This window comes from Odontesthes bonariensis, chromosome 4 (genome assembly GCF_027942865.1).
Source record: "Odontesthes bonariensis isolate fOdoBon6 chromosome 4, fOdoBon6.hap1, whole genome shotgun sequence".
Taxonomy (NCBI): domain Eukaryota; kingdom Metazoa; phylum Chordata; class Actinopteri; order Atheriniformes; family Atherinopsidae; genus Odontesthes; species Odontesthes bonariensis.
In genome coordinates, this window is record NC_134509.1 from 13,413,911 (window position 1) to 13,435,715 (window position 21,805).

The following is a 21,805-nucleotide window of genomic DNA, read 5'->3' on the forward strand; positions in this document are numbered from 1 at the left end:
ATCATTATGTTGTGGTAGTTTTGTCATCTCTTCTTCTGCACCACACTCTGCTTATTCAAGCATCACTGTAGGGAACTGATGGAGTGATATAGCCTGCAGTAAAGTCTGCAAGAGGAGTGGTTTGTGAATGGTTAGATATAAAGGTAAAAAGAGAGAAAAAAAAAGACAGAGACAAAGAATATGCATTCCTGCAAACCAAGCCCCAAATAGTCTTCAACAAGTTTTGAAATGTTTCAGCGTGGCCTTGGAGCCCCGTCTTACATTTGATGAAAGCATTCTGTCATGATTTAAATAAATGAAATAAAACTGACAAAAGCCTTACTGACTTTATAAGCCAAGAATGAGCTTTTTATTTTTCAAGAGAAAATAAAGACGCCAGTGTCCCACACAGGAGACCATATAGCTGCAGCACCTCCCTGCATTCACTGCTGTAATGTTTCAAAATGTCTGCAGTAAAAAAAACAAAAAGGTCTACTGTATACTGACAGATTTAATGTGATCTGTTCTGGCAAGTTTCTTGTTTTTTTACAAGATGGGCGACAACACCAAACAGATGCCGAACGGGTGTAAAGTGGGGGATACGAGGAGTTGCAGGAAATAGTCTAAGAAACATCTTCACTTTAGGTCTTTAGACGCTGCGGAGCAGATTAGTATATTCACTGATCTCCATTCACTGAAGAAGGAGGGAGATGTAGGGCCATATAGAGCAACTTTTAAAGCAGGGATGTCCAAAGTCGGTCCTCGAGGGCCGCTGTCCTGCAGGTTTTAGATGTGTCCCTGCTTCAACACACCTGATTCAGATCAAGACATCATTAACAGGCTTGTGCAGAACTTAACAATCTGTTGAAGCAGGGCAACATCTAAAACCTGCAGGATAGCGGCCCTCGAGGACCGACTTTGGACATCCCTGTTTTAAAGCAAGAACTTTTCAATTTACAATTTGGAGGTACCACACAGATGAGTTTTTGGAAAAGTCAGAACTCCCTGAGTGGGTCTTCACAGAAGTATGTTCAAACCAGGGAGTGGACCCTGTCCAAAATAATGGACTGTATGAGTGAGAATCTAAAACAAATAATTAAATTTAATCTTACTTGTATCTTTTCTTATTGTGAAATATCAGAACACTGTACCTATATTTTTCATCTTAGAACATTGATTTGAATGGAATCACCATAATATCATAAGAAATTAGACTTTTGGTGGATGTTACTGGCCCAAGTCATTAAATGCTACAAATGACTATTTCATATTTTTATGATGAATATCTGAAAAGGAGGCTTAAAATAGACTGACAAGAAACTTTGACTATCAGAGATGTAGAGAAGCAAATAAATGAGCATAAGTAGACTATAACGGGAAAAATGATCAAATCAAGTAAAGGACTGGAGGCAGAGCAGGAAAAGGCTTTGCCCTAACAAATCAATGTTTGTCACCAAGGGACAAAACAACACAATGCATCTGTTATTTACATCTTGCCATAATTTCTGCTTATCTACATGTATGTGACATCTCAGTTTAAATAATTATTTCTGGTGTTTTTGTCATTTCTCCTGCTGCACCATACTCAACGTTTTCAAGATCCACCGAAGGGAACTGATGGACCGTGAAAGCCAGGCCTACAGTAAAGTTTGCAAGTTTATGACTAGTTATTCAGGCGTTTTCCAAGTGATATATCATTTATCCAAGCCTAAGCTGCAGGGGCTGCTGTTTAGATTGATTCAATTTAAATTAAGATTAGCTTTGGATCGACTCAGCTCCAGCATCATTGTGGATGCTACACTGACCCGTCTGCCAGTCTCTCACTCCACTTTCCCACTACATGTGAACAAGACATCCAAAATGGTCAAAACATCTGCATAAAAGGCTGCAATTCATCTTTAATTTACTGTTGACAATCCACCAAGTTATCGCAGAGAACAATTGGCTCAGGGTTGCCAGATTGGATAGAGGTGCCAATAATCATCCCAGCTGTGTCACACGCACTTATACAAACCACCTCAGCGCAAACTGTCTGCTTGATGAAGCCTACAAGACCACATAATCTGAACACCCTCTGCCCATTTTCCACATATAGAAATGTAGTTAATTCCAGTTAGGAATATAATGTGTGACAAAGAGCAGCCCTGTGGGATACCAGTCTGACTTTAGAGAAATTCCTGATTTCCATGTGTATCATGTGTTTCCATGTGTTTCATTTCAAATACATGCATCCACAGTTCCATAGTTCCCTCCCAAAGGCAGAGATAACGTTCCCGACACACTGGTTTGCCAACCACCTTTTCAAGCAATAGACATGGAAGAGACATGAGCTGCGTAATGTTTATTTCTCCCCAGTGTTTTTGCGATTCCCTCCCATAAATTTATCGCCAAACGTGAGTCCTTGTACTCTATCAGCAAAGAACTGTAGAGTTGTGGATATCTGAATCTTCTCTTGGCGACTCCCCTTGAAACAAGTTGTTTCTAGTCCTCTGCTTATTGTCTCTTCTTTCTCTGATGTGTTTTTGGTGCAACTTTTGAACAGGAGTTCAATGACTAGCCGGCTTGCTTACAATAAGCACAGTCAATGCAGCACAATTTTCTTATTTTTACTTGTTAAGCCTGACTTTTTAAAGATATATAAAAATACATGTATATTTAAACCATCCAAGTGTACATTCTATAAACATCCTCAAAAGGTTCTGCAAAGGTTACTTAGGGAAATCTTCTGAGTGCCTTCAGGGCATTTTCCCTAAATGGAAAAGGAAAAAAAGAATTGATAATCGATTGATATTGAAGAGTTGGTACATAGTCACGAGGTGAGTGGGACTGTGTATCTTGATTAAATGGAGGGTAGTATTATTGAGGCATTAAATGATGACAGTGAGAAGTGAAGGAGAGTTCTTGGAGCCAGAGGATGATGGATAAACCACAAAGAACAAAAAATATCAAAACGTTTCCAACATGTGTTTTTTTTTCCTTTTATTTTTCTTAAAGTCAATGTTCTGGTAGAAAATAGAAAACTTTCTAAATTGCCTTCGCCATAAAATTTGTTAGATGTAGTATAAGGTTCTGCAAGAAAACATGCACATTCTCAGAAAAAAATAACCTAATGAGGAGCAATCCTATTGACTACGGGCTTCCCCCAGTTGGCATGATGATAACATTAATAGGTCACAATGGCTCAGTGCTCTACAGTGCAGTGCACTGGCATACTGTATCATATAGAACTTAGATCATTGAGGGCTCACACTTCCAGGTTGAAAACACAGTTTCAGCCCAAGAGCTGACTGAACTGTTCTAATGGCATTAACCTTCACATCTTCATCACATTTCACAGTGCAGAAATACTTTAAAAATCCTATTTAACAAAATTATATCTGTTAACGTGCTCATGGAAATTTTTGATTTAGCTTAAGGTGCTTAACTTATTTTGTATTTCTATGTTGCTTTTAATGTTAACTATCATAACTACTTTTGAGAAGAGCGTTAAAAACAAACGTGGCGTTTGTTATGGCAAATTTTGTTGTGAAAAAAGCACACATACAAAAGACAGTGAATATATTCCACTATTTTCAACCCTTGTTACCGTAGTTGTAGTATGACTTTTCAGTAAGATGCAACAGAAATCTGAAAACTACATTACCCGTGATCCTCCCCGCGGTGCCTCGTTCTTTTTCTTCTTCTTCTTCTCTTTTGCCCATCAGACTCTGGAAACATGGCGGAATCTGAACAGTCGACAGATCTAAACACGAGCATTCCTGATTATGAGTATACAAACGTTAACACTAAACCTTTTCACATCGGCTCTTTCAGAGACCAGTGGCTGAGTAGACTGAGGCCAAAAGACTATTCATACACAGAGGAGGACAAGGACACGTTTGATGCTAACTTTGCCGCAGAGATGGGCGCCGATGCTGACACCATGGCTCAGTTGAAATCCGTTTGCAGGTATTCAGACGTCAGTCTAACGTTTAGTTACACCATTTACAAAAATATTAAAGGTTTGCTTGAGTTATGTCTGACTACTATATAAAAAGAATACCAGGCTTTTGCTAGTCGAACAGTTGAAGTCACATTCAGGCCAGGTACAACTTATTTAAACATACAGCGAATTACCTGTACACTGCGGAAACAATGTACAGACGTGTTAACGTAAAAGGGATATCACAAAAGCTTTATTTCTGATTTTTACGTTGCTGTCCGAATTATACAAGCTGTGCCACAGGTTGCACGTGTGATTTGGTACCATGAAATACAGCAAAACTCGGGGAGTCCTCAAATTAGAGAAAAGGAAACTGCATAATAAAACTATTGGTATAAAGTTTCACATGATAAAACATATATACTCGTTCCATTTTTGACATACCTAAGCATTTGTGTTTGAGTGGAAAGAGGATATAAGGTCATTCTCAGCTTCTTTAAACCTAGGCTGGCATCCTTAATCATTTTTATGCCATCAGTCCTTCAAAATCCACTGATCACTGTTTGCTTTATTTGGTGTACATGCTCAACAGTTCTTTGAAACAAACATCCAGCCACCCATGTACCCAGGCATCTGAGAGGGGAAGAACGGTGATTTTAGTAACTGAATGTGGCCTTGCTGTCGACCATGAAAGGCAACTCCATGCTTGCAGGATTTGGAAGATTACAGTCACAAACTAGTATGTAGAAGAAGACTCTGTCTAACAAACATTGTGGTTTGCCAGGATAGTTGTCCATGCCAGACAGGCTTGATTGAGTTTATCAGAAATTGTTCATCTTGTGGAATCCTTATGATCTCGGGGGTCTCCAAATACTTGTCATTAGAAGTAATCCATCCTGTCTCGTTATGTAAGTTCGGAAACTACTGTCGGATGCACCTGGCCGCATGACAAACTTCACGCCATCATCGTCAGTATAGCCACAGGCCTCAGGAGTACCTTGAGAAATCAATTTTCCCTCAAGAGAGTCCTCTGCTGTCTCTAGAAATTCAACATGAAAGTGTATTACACAAGGAAGAAGCCATAAATGAACCCTGCGCAGAAATGCTGCAGGCTCTTCTGGCTCGTCTCAGACTGACAGACAGTGGACACGGTCGGATGGCGCCGTGTTTCTTTTGCTTTTGGGGAAAATGGACGTTGGTTGTAAAGGTGCAAACAAATAAGTTGTAAGTGTCTGTAAGAGAGATTTATGATTTGTCCTACTGTTTTACATAGTTTGCCCGTCAACTCTAATACAAAATCAAGTGCTTGTTTTGTAGAGTTTCCAATAGGTTTTTCAGGATTCCTTCCCTCCATTTATCACCATGAACAAGCTGCTTTTAAGACACAGAAGGAGGAACCTTACTGTCCTTTTCATGACGTGGGTTACTTTGGCCTTTCGTAAAACAGTTGAACTAATTTCCCAAGTTTAATCATGAGGTCGATGTGAGGAGAAAGGATTAAATACTTTTAAGGGAAATCTTAAGGACAACCCTCAAGGGTGTTTTACTCAGCCAATTCTATAATTAAGGAATCTTTCATTCACAATATGAAGAAAAAATCCTAACCTGAACCGGCCCCCCGTTTTTTTTTTTTAGTTTTTTTTAAGCTATTATTTTGTTGCAAGTATTTAGCTGCCAGCTTTCTTCTACACTTCCTTTTGTCCATTGTTACCAAATATGATAATAATCTTGAGTTTGTGTTTTTTCTCTGAAGCCTCGAGTCACTTCGTTGCCATCCTGAAGATCAGCAGCCCGACACGGAAGTTGTGCCTCCAGACCCAACACTGAAAACACTGATGTATGAACTCTCTTCACCTAATATGAACCATATGGTCTCAAATCCTCCATTGGCTTGATTTAGTGTCCGTTTTTTTCTTTTCTTTTTTACAAAACAGACAAAGGAAAAAGAAGCAAGATCACAGAGCTTCTCTAATAATCCAGAAGAACAGACATGATCTCTATGCTGATGAACTGGTGGGTGAACTAAGCATCACTGAAATGAAATTGTCTGTTTATTCTTGTTATAAATGCATTATTTTTTATTTTGGATACCCACTGATTTGCCCGAGGGGGTGCTGGACTTTTGCATCGCAGTCCTTGATGTTAATGTACGGCTCATCTCTCTGTGTCATATCCAGGAGCGCTTAATTGTCGGTAGGACACCAGGAACAAGGGCCGACATGGTCCCCGAAGGAGAAGTCATTCTAACCATCAACATCTACTACCCGACGGCTTTCGACAAAGTGAGCATTCATCTCTCGTTTTGGCCAAAGCGCCTCCAGCCTTCAGTATTACATAGACTTTCATTCCTGAATGTTGCCTTTGTGGACCTGACATTTCTCTGTCAAATTTGCACAGTTTAACTACATCAGACCCCACATGACTCTGCTGATGACCGGCACCCACAACCTGGCTGAGCTCAGGGATGCTATTTGCTGCGTCAGCGACTTGCAAGTGTGCGGCGAGTTCAGCAAAACACCAGACATGGCTCCAGAGTTCATCAGCAAAGTAACTACACGCAGTTTATACCTTCAAACCAAAGCATTTGTTATTTTGCCGTGACGGCACTTGCATTTGCGAACTTATTTTAAAAATGTGGCAGTTGTGCAGTCTGTGACCTAAAGGGGGGCCATTTTAATGTGTTCTGTTTCAGGATCATTATAAATCGGCTTTCTTTTTCTTGGAAGGAGTTTTCTACAATGACATGCGATTTCCTGAGTGCCAGGATATCAGCATGTAAGTTTTACCCGATGAGTGAGAGCTTTAGGTCTGTGGCCGGCGATCTTCTGTGCTTGTTATTAGTCCTAAATGTACCACACACTGATATAAGTAGAACACTTCAAATGGGAAAAGCGTTATGGAAAGTTCCTCTGGTATTACTGTGAAAAGAGCATCAGAAAGGTATCTCAGGGTTACCGTACTCAGTTGCATTTGAACCTACAATACCGGCCTTACATTCATCTGTCCCTCGGAGTCCAACTTTTAATCCATTTGTGTGTGCTGTGTGAATTCCCATGACCTGCGTTTCCCTTTTCCTTTTGTTTGTTATCCAGTACTACTATAGAATGGGCAAAGTCCCATAACTTCCCTTCGTACAGCCAGGCCAAGATGGAGGACACGCGGTTTGAGGACCTTACAGTGAAAGTGGGATTCCCGTACCTCTACTGCCATCAGGGAGACTGCGAACATCTCGTCATCATCACAGACGTCAGGTCAGTGCTTCTGTCGTTTGTCAGCAGTCCTTCTGGTCTATGATTCGGCTTCTTTTCAAAACTCATTCCAACTCTTACTTCAGAGTGTAACAAGCATGAATATTACTGTAAAAAACTAGACATGGGATTTTATATTATGTGGCTTTTTTTCTCTTGGGTGGGGATGTACGCCTATGAGCTGAGCTGAGCTGAACACACTGAAAAGAAAGGCCATGATGAGAAATCTGAGATGACAAAAATTATTTTAATGCATCTATAAACATCATACATCATATGAATCATTTCAAGAATTTCTTAGTTTGTCCTTTAAGAACTGGCACAAAATTAGGTATTGACATAGGATGAATCCTGACTATTTTGTCAATGGCTGAGGGCCATCGCTCATCCTCACACAGAGACACATGCATGACTTTCCATGCTTATCCACATTCTTGTCAGTATCGGATCAGTAAGCAAGTGTTACAAATGATTGTTTTTGTCAACCAAAATGGGACTTTCAAAATACATGAAAACACGCTTGTTTGACCAAAATTGTACAAAATAGAGCTTCTCCAAACCAGGATAACATGCAGAGGATGCTATTGGGTTTTTAATCAAGGTGATTTTTGTCAGCACTAAGCCTTCGACATCACGCTCCTCAGATATCTGTATGACCAGTGGAAGCTTTTGAAATAAAGCGCCTCATTTTCAGACAGGATTGGACTGGTCTCAGACGGCTTTAAAGCAAAATGTACTGTAGATGCCTTGGAGCTGATGTACAGTTGCCTTGAACACTCACGAAACCTCTGAGCATCACAAATGTGAGACTAATTTATTCCAACAGTCTCTGTAAGAAAACCATTTTTCATTTTTCTTACAGACTGGCCCACAAGAACGACTGCTTGGATAAGAAGCTGTACCCGCTTCTCATGCACAAGCACAGAATTGTTACCCAGAAGTGTGCCGTTTGTCACGTCTTCATTGGCAGGTGTGTAAAGATGAGGAGTTACATTACTAGTTACAGCGTTGGGCTTTGAAAACTGATCACTTACCCACCTATAACACCCGTTTTGTTTTCAGATGGTACACCACCAACGACAAGTTCGCCCCCAGTGATCCGTGTCTGTTCTGTGACAAATGCTTCCGGATGCTGCACTACGATGCCGGAGGCAACAAACTGGGAGAGTTCCTGGCTTATCCTTACGTTGATCGGGGTGCGTTTAACTAATGTTCTTCAATGAAGGGGCTCAGATGGTGTAATGCTGTATAATACAGTTAAATGTTTTATATTTCAGAAAGAAATGTATTAATTTTTGGGGAATGTTTACTTTCCTTTAAAAAAAAAAAGAAGAGTTACTTTTGAGTTCACTGATTTTTCTGTTTTAGAGAAACGTTCACTGAAAGAATTTGTTGGCTCCGACTTTAAAAAAAACAAACAAAAAAGAAACGTTGTCGTTTATACATAAATTATTAAAGTTTGTCACACTCTCTTGAAATGCTCAGCGCACATTTATTTGCCATATTAGGTATTCATTAATAAATGCCCAGTAAGTATTAGTTTAGCAGCAGTAAAATCAGCTTTGCATGGGTTGCTTCACTCAGTGGGCTTACATGGCACTGAAAGGATCAGATAATTGGCTAAATTACAATAAGATTGAGTTATTAAGTGAATGTCGACACCTTAATCTGACAAGAAATTGGATCGAATAGAGTTACTCGCGATCGGATTAAGACCCCGAGATAACTCAGTTGAAAGTTAAATTAAACGTGCTTGTAGACAGGTGAAGCATGTGGGGAATTAGACTTTGCGTTCTGCGCATGCTGGAGATTTTTTTTCCCGGGGTCGGGAGCCGGAAGTCGGAAGAGATGACATCACTGTTGTAGTCGCCGTCGGAAAGAAACAAACAACGCGATGGAGAATGCGCCGTTGTGCAACAAGCAGCTCATCACAAAGAAAATGTAGAGGGACGTAGCTTCATCTTGCTCTTTATTTGCCATTTTCTTGAATGCCTGAGTTTGTTGCTGTCGTTGGTGGTGAAGAGGTCAACAGGAAGTGGCTCTATTAGCAATAGTTGAAATGGGTACAGCGCCACCTATCGTAACGGAGTATGACATGCTTTGTGCCTCTCATCCGATTCATTCACCGCCATATATCCAAGGATAATTACCCTTGCTCAACTCATTGTAATTTAGCCAATTATCTGATCGTTTCAGTGCCATGTAACCCCACTGACTGTATTCAGGTCTAATTAACAGTTTGACTAAAATTCCTGAAACACAATAAATACACATCACCTTTTATTTTACCAACTAGTTCCCACCTACTTGGATCAGCGAGAGCACGATAAATCTCTCACAGTTGGTGTGAAAGTTCTGCATCCCTATAGTCGTTCATCCAATCCTGTCAGAAGAAGTATTAGAAACTCTAGGCAATCAGAATTAATACCACGAAAGACAAAAGGTGAACTATAGCTAACACTTTATTATTAGATAACGACACAGGTCATCAGATGGGCACAAAAATACTCTTATTTACATTCATGTTAAAAAGAAAACATAAAAACAGTCGAACGTGGTTGAAAATGAGGCTAAGGAAACTTTGGCAAGCATTGTGCATCTATGAAACCTGCGTTTAATACATCTAGAATTAGACATTTAGCTAGTTGCAGCAAGACAAAATAAAACGTGGTTACTGCTCGACCATTTACTTTAAAAAAAAAAAAAAAAGACGGCATTAACCCTGTTTGTGTGTGAGCATGTTCATCAACTTCAAATTCTTAACTCTACACCGCCGTGAAATCAACACGAAACAATGCAGGTAGCATAAGGTGTCTGGAAGGCAAGCTTACATAAAGTACAAAAATAAAATATGCAGTCAGTCATTTGGAAGGGAAGGGGGGCGTTGACGTACTGAAACCTCTGAGCAGCAACACCGACAAAAGTGGTCAGTAAACTGGAACCCAGTTTTTCAAAGGTTGTAGGAGTACAGCAGCAAATCTGTTGAGGAATGTAGGACACTCAAGTTGACTCCTCCTGAGCTTTTGGAGCACTGCAAACAAAAAGCAAATCCAAATGTTTAAAGGTAAATAGATCCACTAACAAAGGACAAGAAGGGTGGCGTTATAGGCAATTGTCCCCAACAAATGCAGCTCCTACTAATGAGTACAAGCAAGTGTCAATTTACGACATTACTGTGAACAAATATTAATCTAATGAGCAAGAATCACCGTCTCTGGCTCAGTTTTGTTTCTGAAATAAGAAAATTTTGGTTCAAAATTTTTAATTACTACAAAATCAGACTTGGAGCAGAGCTTTTCTTCTAAGTACAGTACAGACTGAATGGTGTGACCCAAATATGTGTGTGTATGTTTTCAGCCAACTTGAATAAAAAAAAAAAAATTTGAAGGTCAGTGCTGAGTTTAACATCTGCCACCAGTACAGACAACTGAACTGAATGATGCCTTTAGAACAGAGACGTAGAAGAAACTTAAGTTAACATGAAGTAATGCAGTCTCATTATTGTACTGGACCAACCACCATAATGGCTGAACTGAGAACGCCGTCAGACTGAATTGTCCATTTCCGGGTCGTGTTAGCTACCTGTGACTTTCTCCTGCAGAGGCATCTTCAAGTAGCTTCTCCCTCTCCATCTCCTGCTTCTTCTCTTCAGGGCTCACGTCACCATTGGTCAACTTGTCTTTGGGGTGTTAACAGAGAATCATACACACTCAGTCAGTCACACAGAACAGCATTGTACAATTCAAACTACCACTGAGTGGAGAGCTTGCAGGAACATGTGTTATCACATGCAGCACTCCAGACCTACTGAAATTAATAGGATTTTCCATCTATTTGGTATGCTTTACTCTACAAAAAGAAAGACCTTTCACAGATGCACCAATTTCGGTAATAGAGTAATTAACAAGCAAGGATGCGGCTGCAGATCTCATAACGGTCTGTTTCTGCTGAGAAGGCCAACCACAAAGATCGTATGACATCCCACTGGAAAGGAAAGGACAGGAAACGGACTGCAAGCGATGAATCAATGTCTCTATTCTCTGGTCGACTTCCATATGCGACTTGCTGGTCTTAATGCATTCATCAACAACCAGCAGACGTTCGTGTCTTATGCAACTTTACCACCTGAGCTGCCCCATTTCCCCACTCTTACAACTACAAAAGTCACAGAAAGGTTCCCTGCAGCTAAACTACTTATGTTAACACCTTCAAACAACTACTCGCACCCTAAAGGATGACAATCAGCACCAACTCTTGTTATACCGTACAAGTTGTTATAATACACAACGACGCCGCCATTCATCACCTAAACGTTTAAAGAAAATTATTTTAGTGTGTATATGTGTATTTCTGTCATTCTTTGGCTGAACTGACGAGAAACAGGCAAACACCAATAAGCCACAACATTCTCTGCAGAGAAATGGCTCATGAAACCACAATAACTGTTCAGGAATGCCATAACAAACACAACAAAGAGCTCAAGGTGACAGAAAACCAGACACCACAAGATAAACGTGTATTGTTTTGGCAGTGACAGTGATTTGATTAGGTTGAATAAAAATAATCTTAACAGATGTGAAGTATTCATCAATATCAGGAAGCGGTTACTGGGCAACATTAAGAGGGAGAAAAAACAAAAAAAACATCAATAATGTGCATGTTTGGACTGGAATGACTGTTCAGAATTGTGCCTTTTCAGTATGTTGTGTAGCTTTATTCTAAAATCTCTATCCAAGGAACGCTAAACCCTTTTCTGTCCAGAACAAAGAAAGTCCAGTAAATATTCACGGTGAGGGTTTTAATACAGATCACTAGAGTTTGCACACAGACCCGTCAGAGTTGCAGCCCACCAAAAAGGTATAAAAAAAAAAAAAAGAACCGTACCTCCGTTTTCTTTAACCGTTTCAACTCTTTTTAGAGCTCCTTTCTTTGCTTCTTCATGCTGCCGCTGCTCAGCTAAAGACTTGTTGAGCACTTGGCTGAGCATGCAATCACCTTCCCCAACCAGAAACATGCTCTTAAACTTGTTGTACAACATGGTGGCCTTGTCCATTATATCCTGGCTGGCCTTGAATCTGCGGATCTAGAACATAAATAAAAACGTGGATCACCACAATGTCTCAGTCGGTGAAAAAAAATCAAACAGACAATTCATTCTGCCATCGCGTTTACCTTTTTGAGCGTTGCTATAAGTTCACTGTGTTTCTGCAGGTGCTGAGTCGTGACTTGGAGCGAACTTATCTCATCTAAAGCGTCCAGGCACTTCTTAACATCCTAGTGCAGTTAACAAAAGGGAGAGCCGAGATTAAAAGTGGAATCGGTGGAAAACCTGTCTAAGCATGCAGAAGTAAAATTAACAAAAAGATAAATTATTAGCATGTGAAAAAGCTGCGAATACGCAAATGTATGCCAATTGTGTAATGTCTCGCTTCAGGAATTGCTGAAATTTGTGAAGAGAATAAAAAAAAACAACAACAAACAATTGTAAACAATTCACAAGTATAAAACAGCGTAACAAGTCTTGATTTGTAACAGGATTATAACAGGATATAACTGGATTTCCAGAAATTTCTTTAAAGACAAAGCACTGCTTTCCATTTATCTAAAGCCAGCTCAACGTGTCAGTGTCTCTGTGCGTTCTCCCTGGTGTTTTTTCCCCCTTCATGACATTTTTCTATGGCAGAAATGGCCGGATTGAACCGGGCAGCGATTCCGAATCCGTACCAACACAGAACAACATGTCAGACTTCACATTAACAGACGGGCATGCACAGTAGCTGTCAATTTAGCATTTGATCTGCTTCCCAGTGGAATTCTACAGATTGATTAAAGAAAAAAAAAAAAAAAAAAAAGCCATCAATAAATGATCAATACTACTGTACAGTTTATTTTACCTTAAGTGCAAAACCCAAGTGTTTTTCACAGTGTCTGAGCTAAATGAACATGGAAAACGAAATGTTGCTACAGTACCGAGGCATGCAGCTGCAGTTTCTCCTAACACACACACACACACACACACACACACACACACACACAGGCCTGAAGTGAAGATGAAGTAAAAGAAAAAAAACCTCAATCTATAACTGCACGCAGTACACTAACCGCAGTCAAAAACTCGTGAAAAAGAAGCCAGTTAAAGTTCTTTGTGGCACTGATTTGTGGCTCATTAAGCTTAACAAACATGTAGACATATCCCATCCAACGGCAATCGCAGTGCAGTTTAAACTGTGTGCTAATATAAGCAATTATGGCAATATGACGTGCACGAAAGCTCTCGCTCTACGAGTACTTTGGTGTTATACCTCATTTGACGTCCGTTCAAATGTGACACCATCTCAAGTATGTCTGAACGAGGCTGTGAGGACCTTGCACATGTCGGAGTGACTGAATACCGCTGCTTTCAAAATATGACAAAACCATTTGTGTCATGGAGGACTGAAATGAAGATTTCCCCCTCTTTCTTTTCATCGTGATTAGCAGAACTTACGGGGTTGTCAATCTTCAGTGAAATCTTGATTTCACTGTGTAGTCTCTGAAGTTTGAAGTCAGTTGACATTTCTGAGTAAAAGAAAAGGAAAACAGTTCTTCTAAGAGTCTTTTTGAAAAGTAAATAAAATAGATCGGTATTCAAAATGACTTCAGATTTTTAGGGATAACACATCTGCTTACATTTATTTATTTCTTACCGATTAAAAATGTTAAAATCACCATGCAACATTCCGCATGGAATTCATCTCACATATTTACCTTTTTTCTTGGCTCCTGCCTCAGTTTTCTTTGCATCATCTTTGTTTGGACTGAAAAAAACAAAAATAAAACAGGACGTCAACTGTATCCACCGGCAAAGTTACAGCATCCAAAATGGATGATGGTTTTTAACTTATTTGCTTACTGTTATAATATGCATTGTAGAGGAATAAAGAGTGAATAAGAATGAGGTTTGCAAAATATAACTTAAAAAAAATAAAAAATAATAATATATAGTATAACAATTATTTGAACATTATGGACAGATACTCTGTGCAATGGTTTGTTTCTCGGCCCCACAGAGATGTGCTGGTGTACAGTGAAGCTGTAAAAGGTAAGAATGATTTCCCAATGCGTTCTTTATGACAGCAAGCCTGAAGGCGTCTGTGGGAGAGTGACCTCTGCAGTGAGTCACGGAGACTTCCTGTTCCTTAGACTTGGAGGTCTCCAATTTGTTTACAAGAGCAACATATTTCTTTAACTCCACACCAGTTAATGGAAACATGCTTAATCTGCATCTTCTACGAAGCACCGTTTCAGAATGATGGAAACGACTACCGTTGGTCTCTCTCAGTTCATTTAAGTGGACACAAAATTGCTGGTCTTAATGTTCGAATTTGATCTCCAGAGCAGTGATTCCCGTTGCAACACTCCACAAATCAAAAGGGATGCTTTTCAAAGCACCTGCACGCTTTCCTATAACGCATCCAAAGTGAAAGCGTGTTACGGGATGCAAAACACCGTGCTAAGCACAGTACTTTGGAAGAAGTCTAATGTGACTCGGGCTTTGCTTTGGTCAAGTCTCTCCAGCTGTCTCCACCTGTTGTCACAACCCAGCAGGGAGTGCGCGCATCTCTTCGGAGGCAGGAGTAGTGATAAGAGTGAGAGCACCTAACCCCCTTGTTAGGTGCGGAGTGCAAGCTGATCTGATGATTGATGAGCTGCAAGGCCCTGAGGGTCCTGTGCTGATGAACCCATTAAAGCAGATTCAGATTGTCCAAGCTTCCCCCCTGCTGCGGATGCTGCTCTTTGATGCTGAAGCTTCTGATTTGACTTTGATGTTGTTTAGCTGGAGTTTATTCTCCAGCTAATGTCTGTTCAAGTCTGTGTGTTCCCAGTCTCACCTTACGTTCACGGTTAACTCTTTTCATCTCAAACGTGTTATAAGGCCTGAAGACTCTTCCTTCCAGTCAGTAAAAACTTCAGATCAGTGTTGATCTATTGCTCATTTTTAGGGAACGTGATGTTGACACCGTCATATCAAAGACAGCGAAGTTGTCTTTATCATCTCCAAGTGATTTGTAATGCTCTAAACTTGAAAAATGATCCGGTGGCTCCCGTCTTCTGACACATCCACATTAAACTTCGGTGACACAGCACCACTGGAAGCATCAAAGGATGTCAGTACTTTCGTCTTCCACGGAAGTCCAGACCCTTTTATGTTGCTGTCTTTTAACAAGCTGTTGATTTGACCTCTTCTAATATTCCTGTGACATTTTTGGCAGATTACTTCTGTTTTTGCATTAACAGGAAGGTCAGTTTCACCCTGCACTGGACACTAATTTTACTGGGCACCGTGTACACAGCAGCAGCTTCATATATCTTCATATAGTAACTCCATTATAAATTTTGCAAACAGCTAAAACAATTCTGTCATTGTCCACAAATTGTATCACTGATGTATCCACCCCCTGAGTAAACAGTAAAATAATATAAAAAACATCTAAAAATCTGACTGCTAACTTACTCTCTTGGTTCATCTGCCTTCCGCCGCCGCACATCTTTGTCCATTTCTGCGTTTTGCAGTTTCTTTCTGCCTTTGTTTTTCTGAGATCAGAGATAAATTAAAATCATGTGCATGAAGATGTCAATAGGACATCTGTGTTAGACACGATAGTCAGCCGTCACCGCTGAAAAATACTAATTGAGTATGCACTAGTGTGGAGTGGAGCCTTGCCTCATCATCGTCGGAGCCGGAGGAGCTGTCATCCTTGGAGAGCTTCTTCTTCTTGGCTTCAGGCTCCTTGACCTCTACATCCTTGCCTTTACTGTCTTCCCTTTTCTTTCTCTTTTCCTCCTCTCCACTTTGAGTCTTGTCCTCTGATGCCCTCTTTCTCTTTTTCTCCGAGTCACCAGTGTCCCTAACAGGGGAGCAAAAAAGCATGTGTTGGACTGGTTGAAATTACTGTTCCATGATTTGCGTTTTTCTGTTTCCAAACTGTTGCACACCTAATGAACTTACGGCCACGATTTAGGTATGCTTACACGAGGACAATTGGTCCTGGGTAGACAACAACAAATAGTTACATTTCATTTCCGGAGCCTTGATGGTCCTGCTGCTGAAGCAAAAGCAACTTCTCGCTTTTCGGCTTCCTGCCTCTTCGTTTAGGAGCCTCACCACCTGATCGTATGTATGGAAACACGCAAAATTAAGCATAGCTCTGTTTATGGGAATGAATACAGCCCCGGGATAATTATACACCATTACTGGTTGCCAACATGCTTAATCGATTCTTCCATCACATCTTATTTCCCTCATATCTCCCGCTGGGCACATAACGGGTCATGTGTGGGATGAGCTTCTGATGGTCAACCCTCTGAATGGACCTGAGCCACCAACAACACAGCCTACCTGAGGGACTGACAGGACTCGCTGGTGCCTCATCTTTTTCGTTCTCCTGGTCTGCATCACTCTGGAAAATAATTAAAAACACAGTGTCTTTGAAAATATTTCCTACAATTGACCTCCAATGACTGCAGCCTTCAATAAGGCAAAGTAATTCATGATCACAACCGACCTTTTTCTTTCTTCCTCTCTTGGGTTTAGGAGCGTCTGTCGATTCTTTTGCAGAAGAGCCCTATAAATGTGACATATTTCCACATTTTCACTGCAGCCGATAGCAAAGTGTAACTGTCGCCTGCTTCCATTTAACACAAGGGGACCAGCTGCAGTGGTAAGACCACAAACTGGACGTGAACGTTAGCTCAACAATCAGCCTGGCTCCATTTTTCTTTGACAAACGGCACCCTCCAGTGTACGACTGTAGTCATACACTCAATATACTGAATGTGTCAGTTTGCTACGTGCTGTCCCAGTTTCACACAACATGCTTTCAGATGACAACGTTTATTAGGCTTCATATAGGAAAAAACAAAACAATTTAATTTACCACTGATGTTAAACAGCTTTGATATTTGTTTTTAACGGTTTAATTGTCTTCAGGGTGCACTGCCAGTACTTTACAGTATGATAAATCCCATTAGAAACAGTATGTTCTGTGGAACTAGGACAAGGACAATGAGGTGTTAAAAACCCACAAATCAGAAGGAATTAAAAAAAAAACCAACAACTTACCTTTATACAAAATACATAGAAAAAAAACCTAAATACAAATCAACTCGTAGCAAAAAATAGAATTACACGGTATATGGACAGGAAAAGGCAGGAAATGGAAAGCGTTTTAAGATGTTATGGTAGTCTGAGAGGGGTAAAGCAGAAGAAGAAAACACTCTTTTCTATGAAGTCACACTTAGAATTGTGTCCCAGACGTGTTGATTTCACCTCGAGCCGTTTTAACTGTTAAAGCACCATGACGACCCTTCCCTGATACCAATCGGTTGGCGTACTGACACACAGAGACAGCTTTCTGTCAAAATTCAGTCTGTTTATAAATCAGTTACCACCCTAGTAGCATAGAAGCACCAAACCCAAACCAGGCACTCTAATCAAATCATCAAGCACCGACGATACTTTGTGGCCACAGGCAATCACTTCTGATCAATCAGAAATAAACCACAGATTAAAAAAAAAAAAAAACACCAAGTGTCACATGCTTTTCCACGGAGAGGGGATGAGATGACCTGCACCGCTTTATGGTATCCCAGCATGCAAAGTACGTACATCCTGGTCCTGAGGACCCTGCTCAGAGATCAGAGACCCTTCCTCCTCCTCCTCCTCCTCCTCCACCTCCTCCTCCTTCTCCTCCTCACTCTCATTCTCCTGCTCAGACTCACTTCCCGGAACCTAAATGCACCCAAGACACAGCATAGGACGCAGTGTGGTGGGGTAAACGAGTCTTAAAAGGGAGAAAAGTTAGTGGGGATTCTTCTGTTGCAACACATTGCTCTTAGAATACAAGCCTTTGTTACCAAAGAAGGGTACTACTGATATGTAAACTATTGCCTGCAGTGATATGTAAAGGCAGACACAGAAAGACAGCAAAATGAAAGAAATTTAAAAAAAAAAGAAAAAAAAAAAAGAAGGAAGCTTACAACACGGGAGCAAAACAGAAGGAAGTCACTGCAGAAAAATGACTCCATGAAGGAACAACACATTTGAAGGGGGAAAAACAGAAGGCGCTTACTTTAGTTTGGACCCCTTTGTCACCTGCATCCTCTTCTCCCTCTGGAATGACGTCTGAATCCTTTTCGGCGAAAGACTCGGGGGCAACCGGCTTTGAATTAAACAAAAAAAAGAAAAAAGATTTGATTAAATGTGACAACTGCACAAAGACATAAGAACAACGTAACTCTGAACAGCTGTACACATCACGTTATGTCAGATCATGTGACAGGTGCAGCAGGAAAAAGAGCATATGGCGACGCTGGACCAACTGTAAACCAACCAGAGGTTCAACACTTCAGACATCTGACTAAAACCTGAAAAAAAACTAAACAAAAAAAACTAAGCTACCACAGTTTTTTTTGCAGCTGCTTCACTGAGCCAGCCTGAAAAGCTGAGACTGATATAAACTCACCATAATTACAGCACAACACATTTCATTGAAGCATCTTCATATAAATATACTTAAAACAATAAATAAAGAAACTAAATGAATCTTTTTGGTTGGTGTGAAACTACAGTGTTTGGTCAAACCTGCGGGAGAGCTGCAGTGATGGACAAATGTACCAAGTCATACAGAATTAAGAGGTGTTGTTAAACTGACATTAACTGCTTTGATTGCAACATCCTGCTGGGACCGATAAATACAAATTCAAGGATTTCTCCGAGTTTCTGGCAGAGCTCTGCTGTGCTGCAAGTGGAGAAGGGGCAATTCTTAGCCATTCATTTTGATCTCACCATCTGTGAAAGCAGATTTTCCTCCCTGCTCATCAGTAATTTATTTCCACCGGTGCAGCAAAATGTGTTACAGTTGCTGCAGGTTAAAGTTAACTAACCCAACACTTGTAGTGTTCATTCACTCTGCTAAACTCCCTATAAACAGGCCGAAAGCGCGCACTCACTGCACAACGTCGTAGCTACAAGCAAGACTTCTCAAACACAATACTATATCAATGTCTCGTCTACTCTTACATAATGACCTTCACTCTTACTTAGGCTGGGTATTCCTTCTGTGCAGATTGGCGGGGGACTCTTCATCAAGTTTCTCTTTGAATTAAGCTCATTCTTTACTTAAACTGTATCAGTTCTGAGCATAAACGTCGGGGCCAGTACGAGGTTCCCCTGTCCATGCAGGCGTGACATTTGCAGATTTATTTTCCATTTCTGCAGCAACTCCAGTGGGAGCTAATCTGTAATGTTGCCACAGTCCGTCTTTAAAAATGAAAAAGGAGAGTAACAAATTTATGACGGCAAAAAGAGGAGCGCCTGCGCTGGCCGAACAAAGAGAGAAAAAAAAAAAAAAAGATAATAAAACCACCCGTTCCTATTCTTTTGAAGGTGAAGATGAATGTGTGGAAAAGGCAAAGCTTTTCACACAGCCACTCATTAAAACAGGCTTAGCCAAAGAAGGGGAGTTACGTTCCGTAACTACTGACATATTTTTGTCCCGGCTGAGCTGGAGCCCTTCCAGCGCCCCCCAAAACACATATTTCAAAATGTACATGGATGCGCAACTGAGGTCAGCACAACCCCTTACAGACTTGGGCGGATGATGAAACTTACATCCCGTGCACTCACAAGGACTCCTGCGGATACGCGATGCGGAAAACATACAACAGCCCCTAAGACAGTAGTGAAAACCTTGACTTTGGTTACCCAGCTACGTTTTATAGAATGATAGTATAGCCACAAAAAACAAACGATATATCTGAAAAAAAAAAAAAAAAGGACTATGAATTAAGAAATATAACTAGGAATTAATAAAATGACTGCCATGGATGTAAGAAAATGTGGAAATATAAAAGGGAAATAAATAAAAAGAATAAAAGTTCATTACTTCAGAACACTTGACGTCCAGGGCAAGCCAAGGTTGTGAAATGAGATATAAAACAAATCTGAGCCTGCACGGTAAAACTTTCAAACTCAGTCAATTAAATTCAGTCAATCCAACCCTAAAGCCTAAGTTCAGAGGATACAAACTAAGAAAAAAGGTGGAGATGTACCTTGGGTGCAGTGAGCTCAACTTTTGGGTTGTTCTCAATCTCCCACAATCCTTCGTTGAAGCCTTTCCTCTTGTTGGGTTTGGCGTACTTCTCTTTGTTCAGCATGTATGGAAAGATGTCTTTTGGGCCAAGAAATGCTCTGTAGGAAGGAAAACAATGCCTGTCCACTTAATATTTTCCAATACATAAAAAATGTAGCAGGTTAACTACAAAGTGGATGCATGAGAACACGCTGCCAAAACAAGCAGGTAAGTCCATTCAGCTACTCATCCAAAATGAATGTAAAAGAACACCTTTACAAGACCGCAGTGACAGCTTAACAGGCACAATTAGTTTAAAAGTGCTACATGAGGCGACTTTTGTTGTGTAGTTGCTATGTGAGTGCATCTTAAAAACTGTAACATCAAAAGTTAGTTGTGTTTTTCTCCCTTGCAGCTGTAGTGCACTCACTACCAAATTATTTCTAAGAAGACAGACTAACGTTTCGTGGGTGCCAAAGAAGAAAATGGGAAACTTGATGTTGGATGGCTTCACGGCACCATCTGGGACCTCATCGATCTGGCAAAGACAAGAGAGGAAGCAGGTGTACACAAAAACAGTTCATCAAAAATGTCCGCCTCTGCAGGTGGATGTGGGTTATGTGCACATGCAAATGCAGTGTATTTGCTTCGTCGTTGATTTAGCTTGAGACTTACTCTTGCAGGCCAGTGAGGATAACCCTTCATCTTTGCGAAAATAAGGTCACCTGGTTTCCAGTCTCGTGCCATGTTGGACGTTTTAACGAGCTGGAAAATAAAGTAGATATATCTCTATCATTACCATGACTGTTTGACCCACGATACACAGTCCTGATCACCTTCCGCCTTACCACATCGTACATCCTTTGGAGTCCACACCTCAGTCAAATCTGACACAAATGTCGCATTTATTGAGGCTAACTCAGCCATGCGTTTCAAACAGCCCCTTAATGGCCTCAAACAAATCTCACTGTCAACACCTTGTAGGTAAAAGCAAAGTTAAGGAAAACATTAACATGACTAAGCTCAGAACAACGCCTCATCAACAGACATGCTAGCTAGCGTGTAGCTGTTAAATGCTAACAAAACTAAACTAACAGATCCCCCCTTTTAACTCTGTTGTATGTGGACCTTTATAACAAGGTAGTGAATTAGCCGTATTTCATTATACGGTTGAAATAACATAACATTTACCAGGCAAACACACGGCTTCTTTTCCGCACAGTCGGGTGCACGTTTTCCGCTCCCGCGCAGGACGTCGACAGACTCTACCACTACACTCAGGAAGTAGGGGTGTCTGCTTTGGTAATATGTCTATACCGATGCTTTTTCTTTCAAAGTGAAACAGAGCTAAAAGCTTTAGGATGCTCCAAATCAACTGCAAGTACCTGTGAAGTTACACTCGTAGTCATAGTGCTGAAAAACGGGATTTATAGGGGCGAATATTTTAGGGCGGCTGATCGTTTCACTGCTTCAAAGATCTTGTGTTAAAGCAGGGGGCTTGACATCTACTCCTGAATAAAGTGGGCGTCAACATTCACACATGT

The 21,805-nt window shown here is 40.6% G+C and overlaps 2 protein-coding genes across 3 annotated transcripts; one reads left to right on the plus strand and one right to left on the minus strand.

Moving 5' to 3' along the window:
• Positions 1-3,680: 3,680 nt before the first annotated feature.
• On the plus strand, positions 3,681-8,627 carry snapc3 (small nuclear RNA activating complex, polypeptide 3). Its single transcript, XM_075463063.1, has 9 exons — positions 3,681-3,927; positions 5,655-5,738; positions 5,836-5,914; positions 6,079-6,183; positions 6,299-6,448; positions 6,594-6,676; positions 6,994-7,152; positions 8,012-8,119; positions 8,212-8,627. Exons 1-9 carry the CDS (start codon positions 3,695-3,697, stop codon positions 8,357-8,359), a joined length of 1,149 nt encoding a protein of 382 aa, XP_075319178.1. The 5' UTR covers positions 3,681-3,694; the 3' UTR covers positions 8,360-8,627.
• Positions 8,628-9,593: 966 nt separating this feature from the next.
• psip1a (PC4 and SFRS1 interacting protein 1a) lies at positions 9,594-21,545 on the minus strand. Of its 2 annotated transcripts, XM_075463061.1 has the most exons (17): positions 21,453-21,545; positions 20,937-21,026; positions 20,723-20,799; positions 20,242-20,380; positions 18,261-18,350; positions 17,798-17,920; positions 16,695-16,754; positions 16,529-16,589; positions 16,204-16,297; positions 15,854-16,037; positions 15,644-15,723; positions 13,897-13,946; positions 13,637-13,707; positions 12,322-12,423; positions 12,034-12,232; positions 10,732-10,828; positions 9,594-10,180 (listed from the first exon to the last, which is right to left on the minus strand). In XM_075463061.1, the coding sequence occupies exons 2-17, from the start codon at positions 21,006-21,008 to the stop codon at positions 10,150-10,152; spliced, it is 1,530 nt and encodes a 509-aa protein (XP_075319176.1). In that variant the 5' UTR covers positions 21,009-21,026; positions 21,453-21,545; the 3' UTR covers positions 9,594-10,149. The 2 variants fall into 2 exon arrangements, with proteins under 2 accessions (XP_075319176.1, XP_075319177.1); XM_075463062.1 differs by lacking the exon at positions 17,798-17,920.
• Between the last annotated feature and the right edge of the window lie 260 nt (positions 21,546-21,805).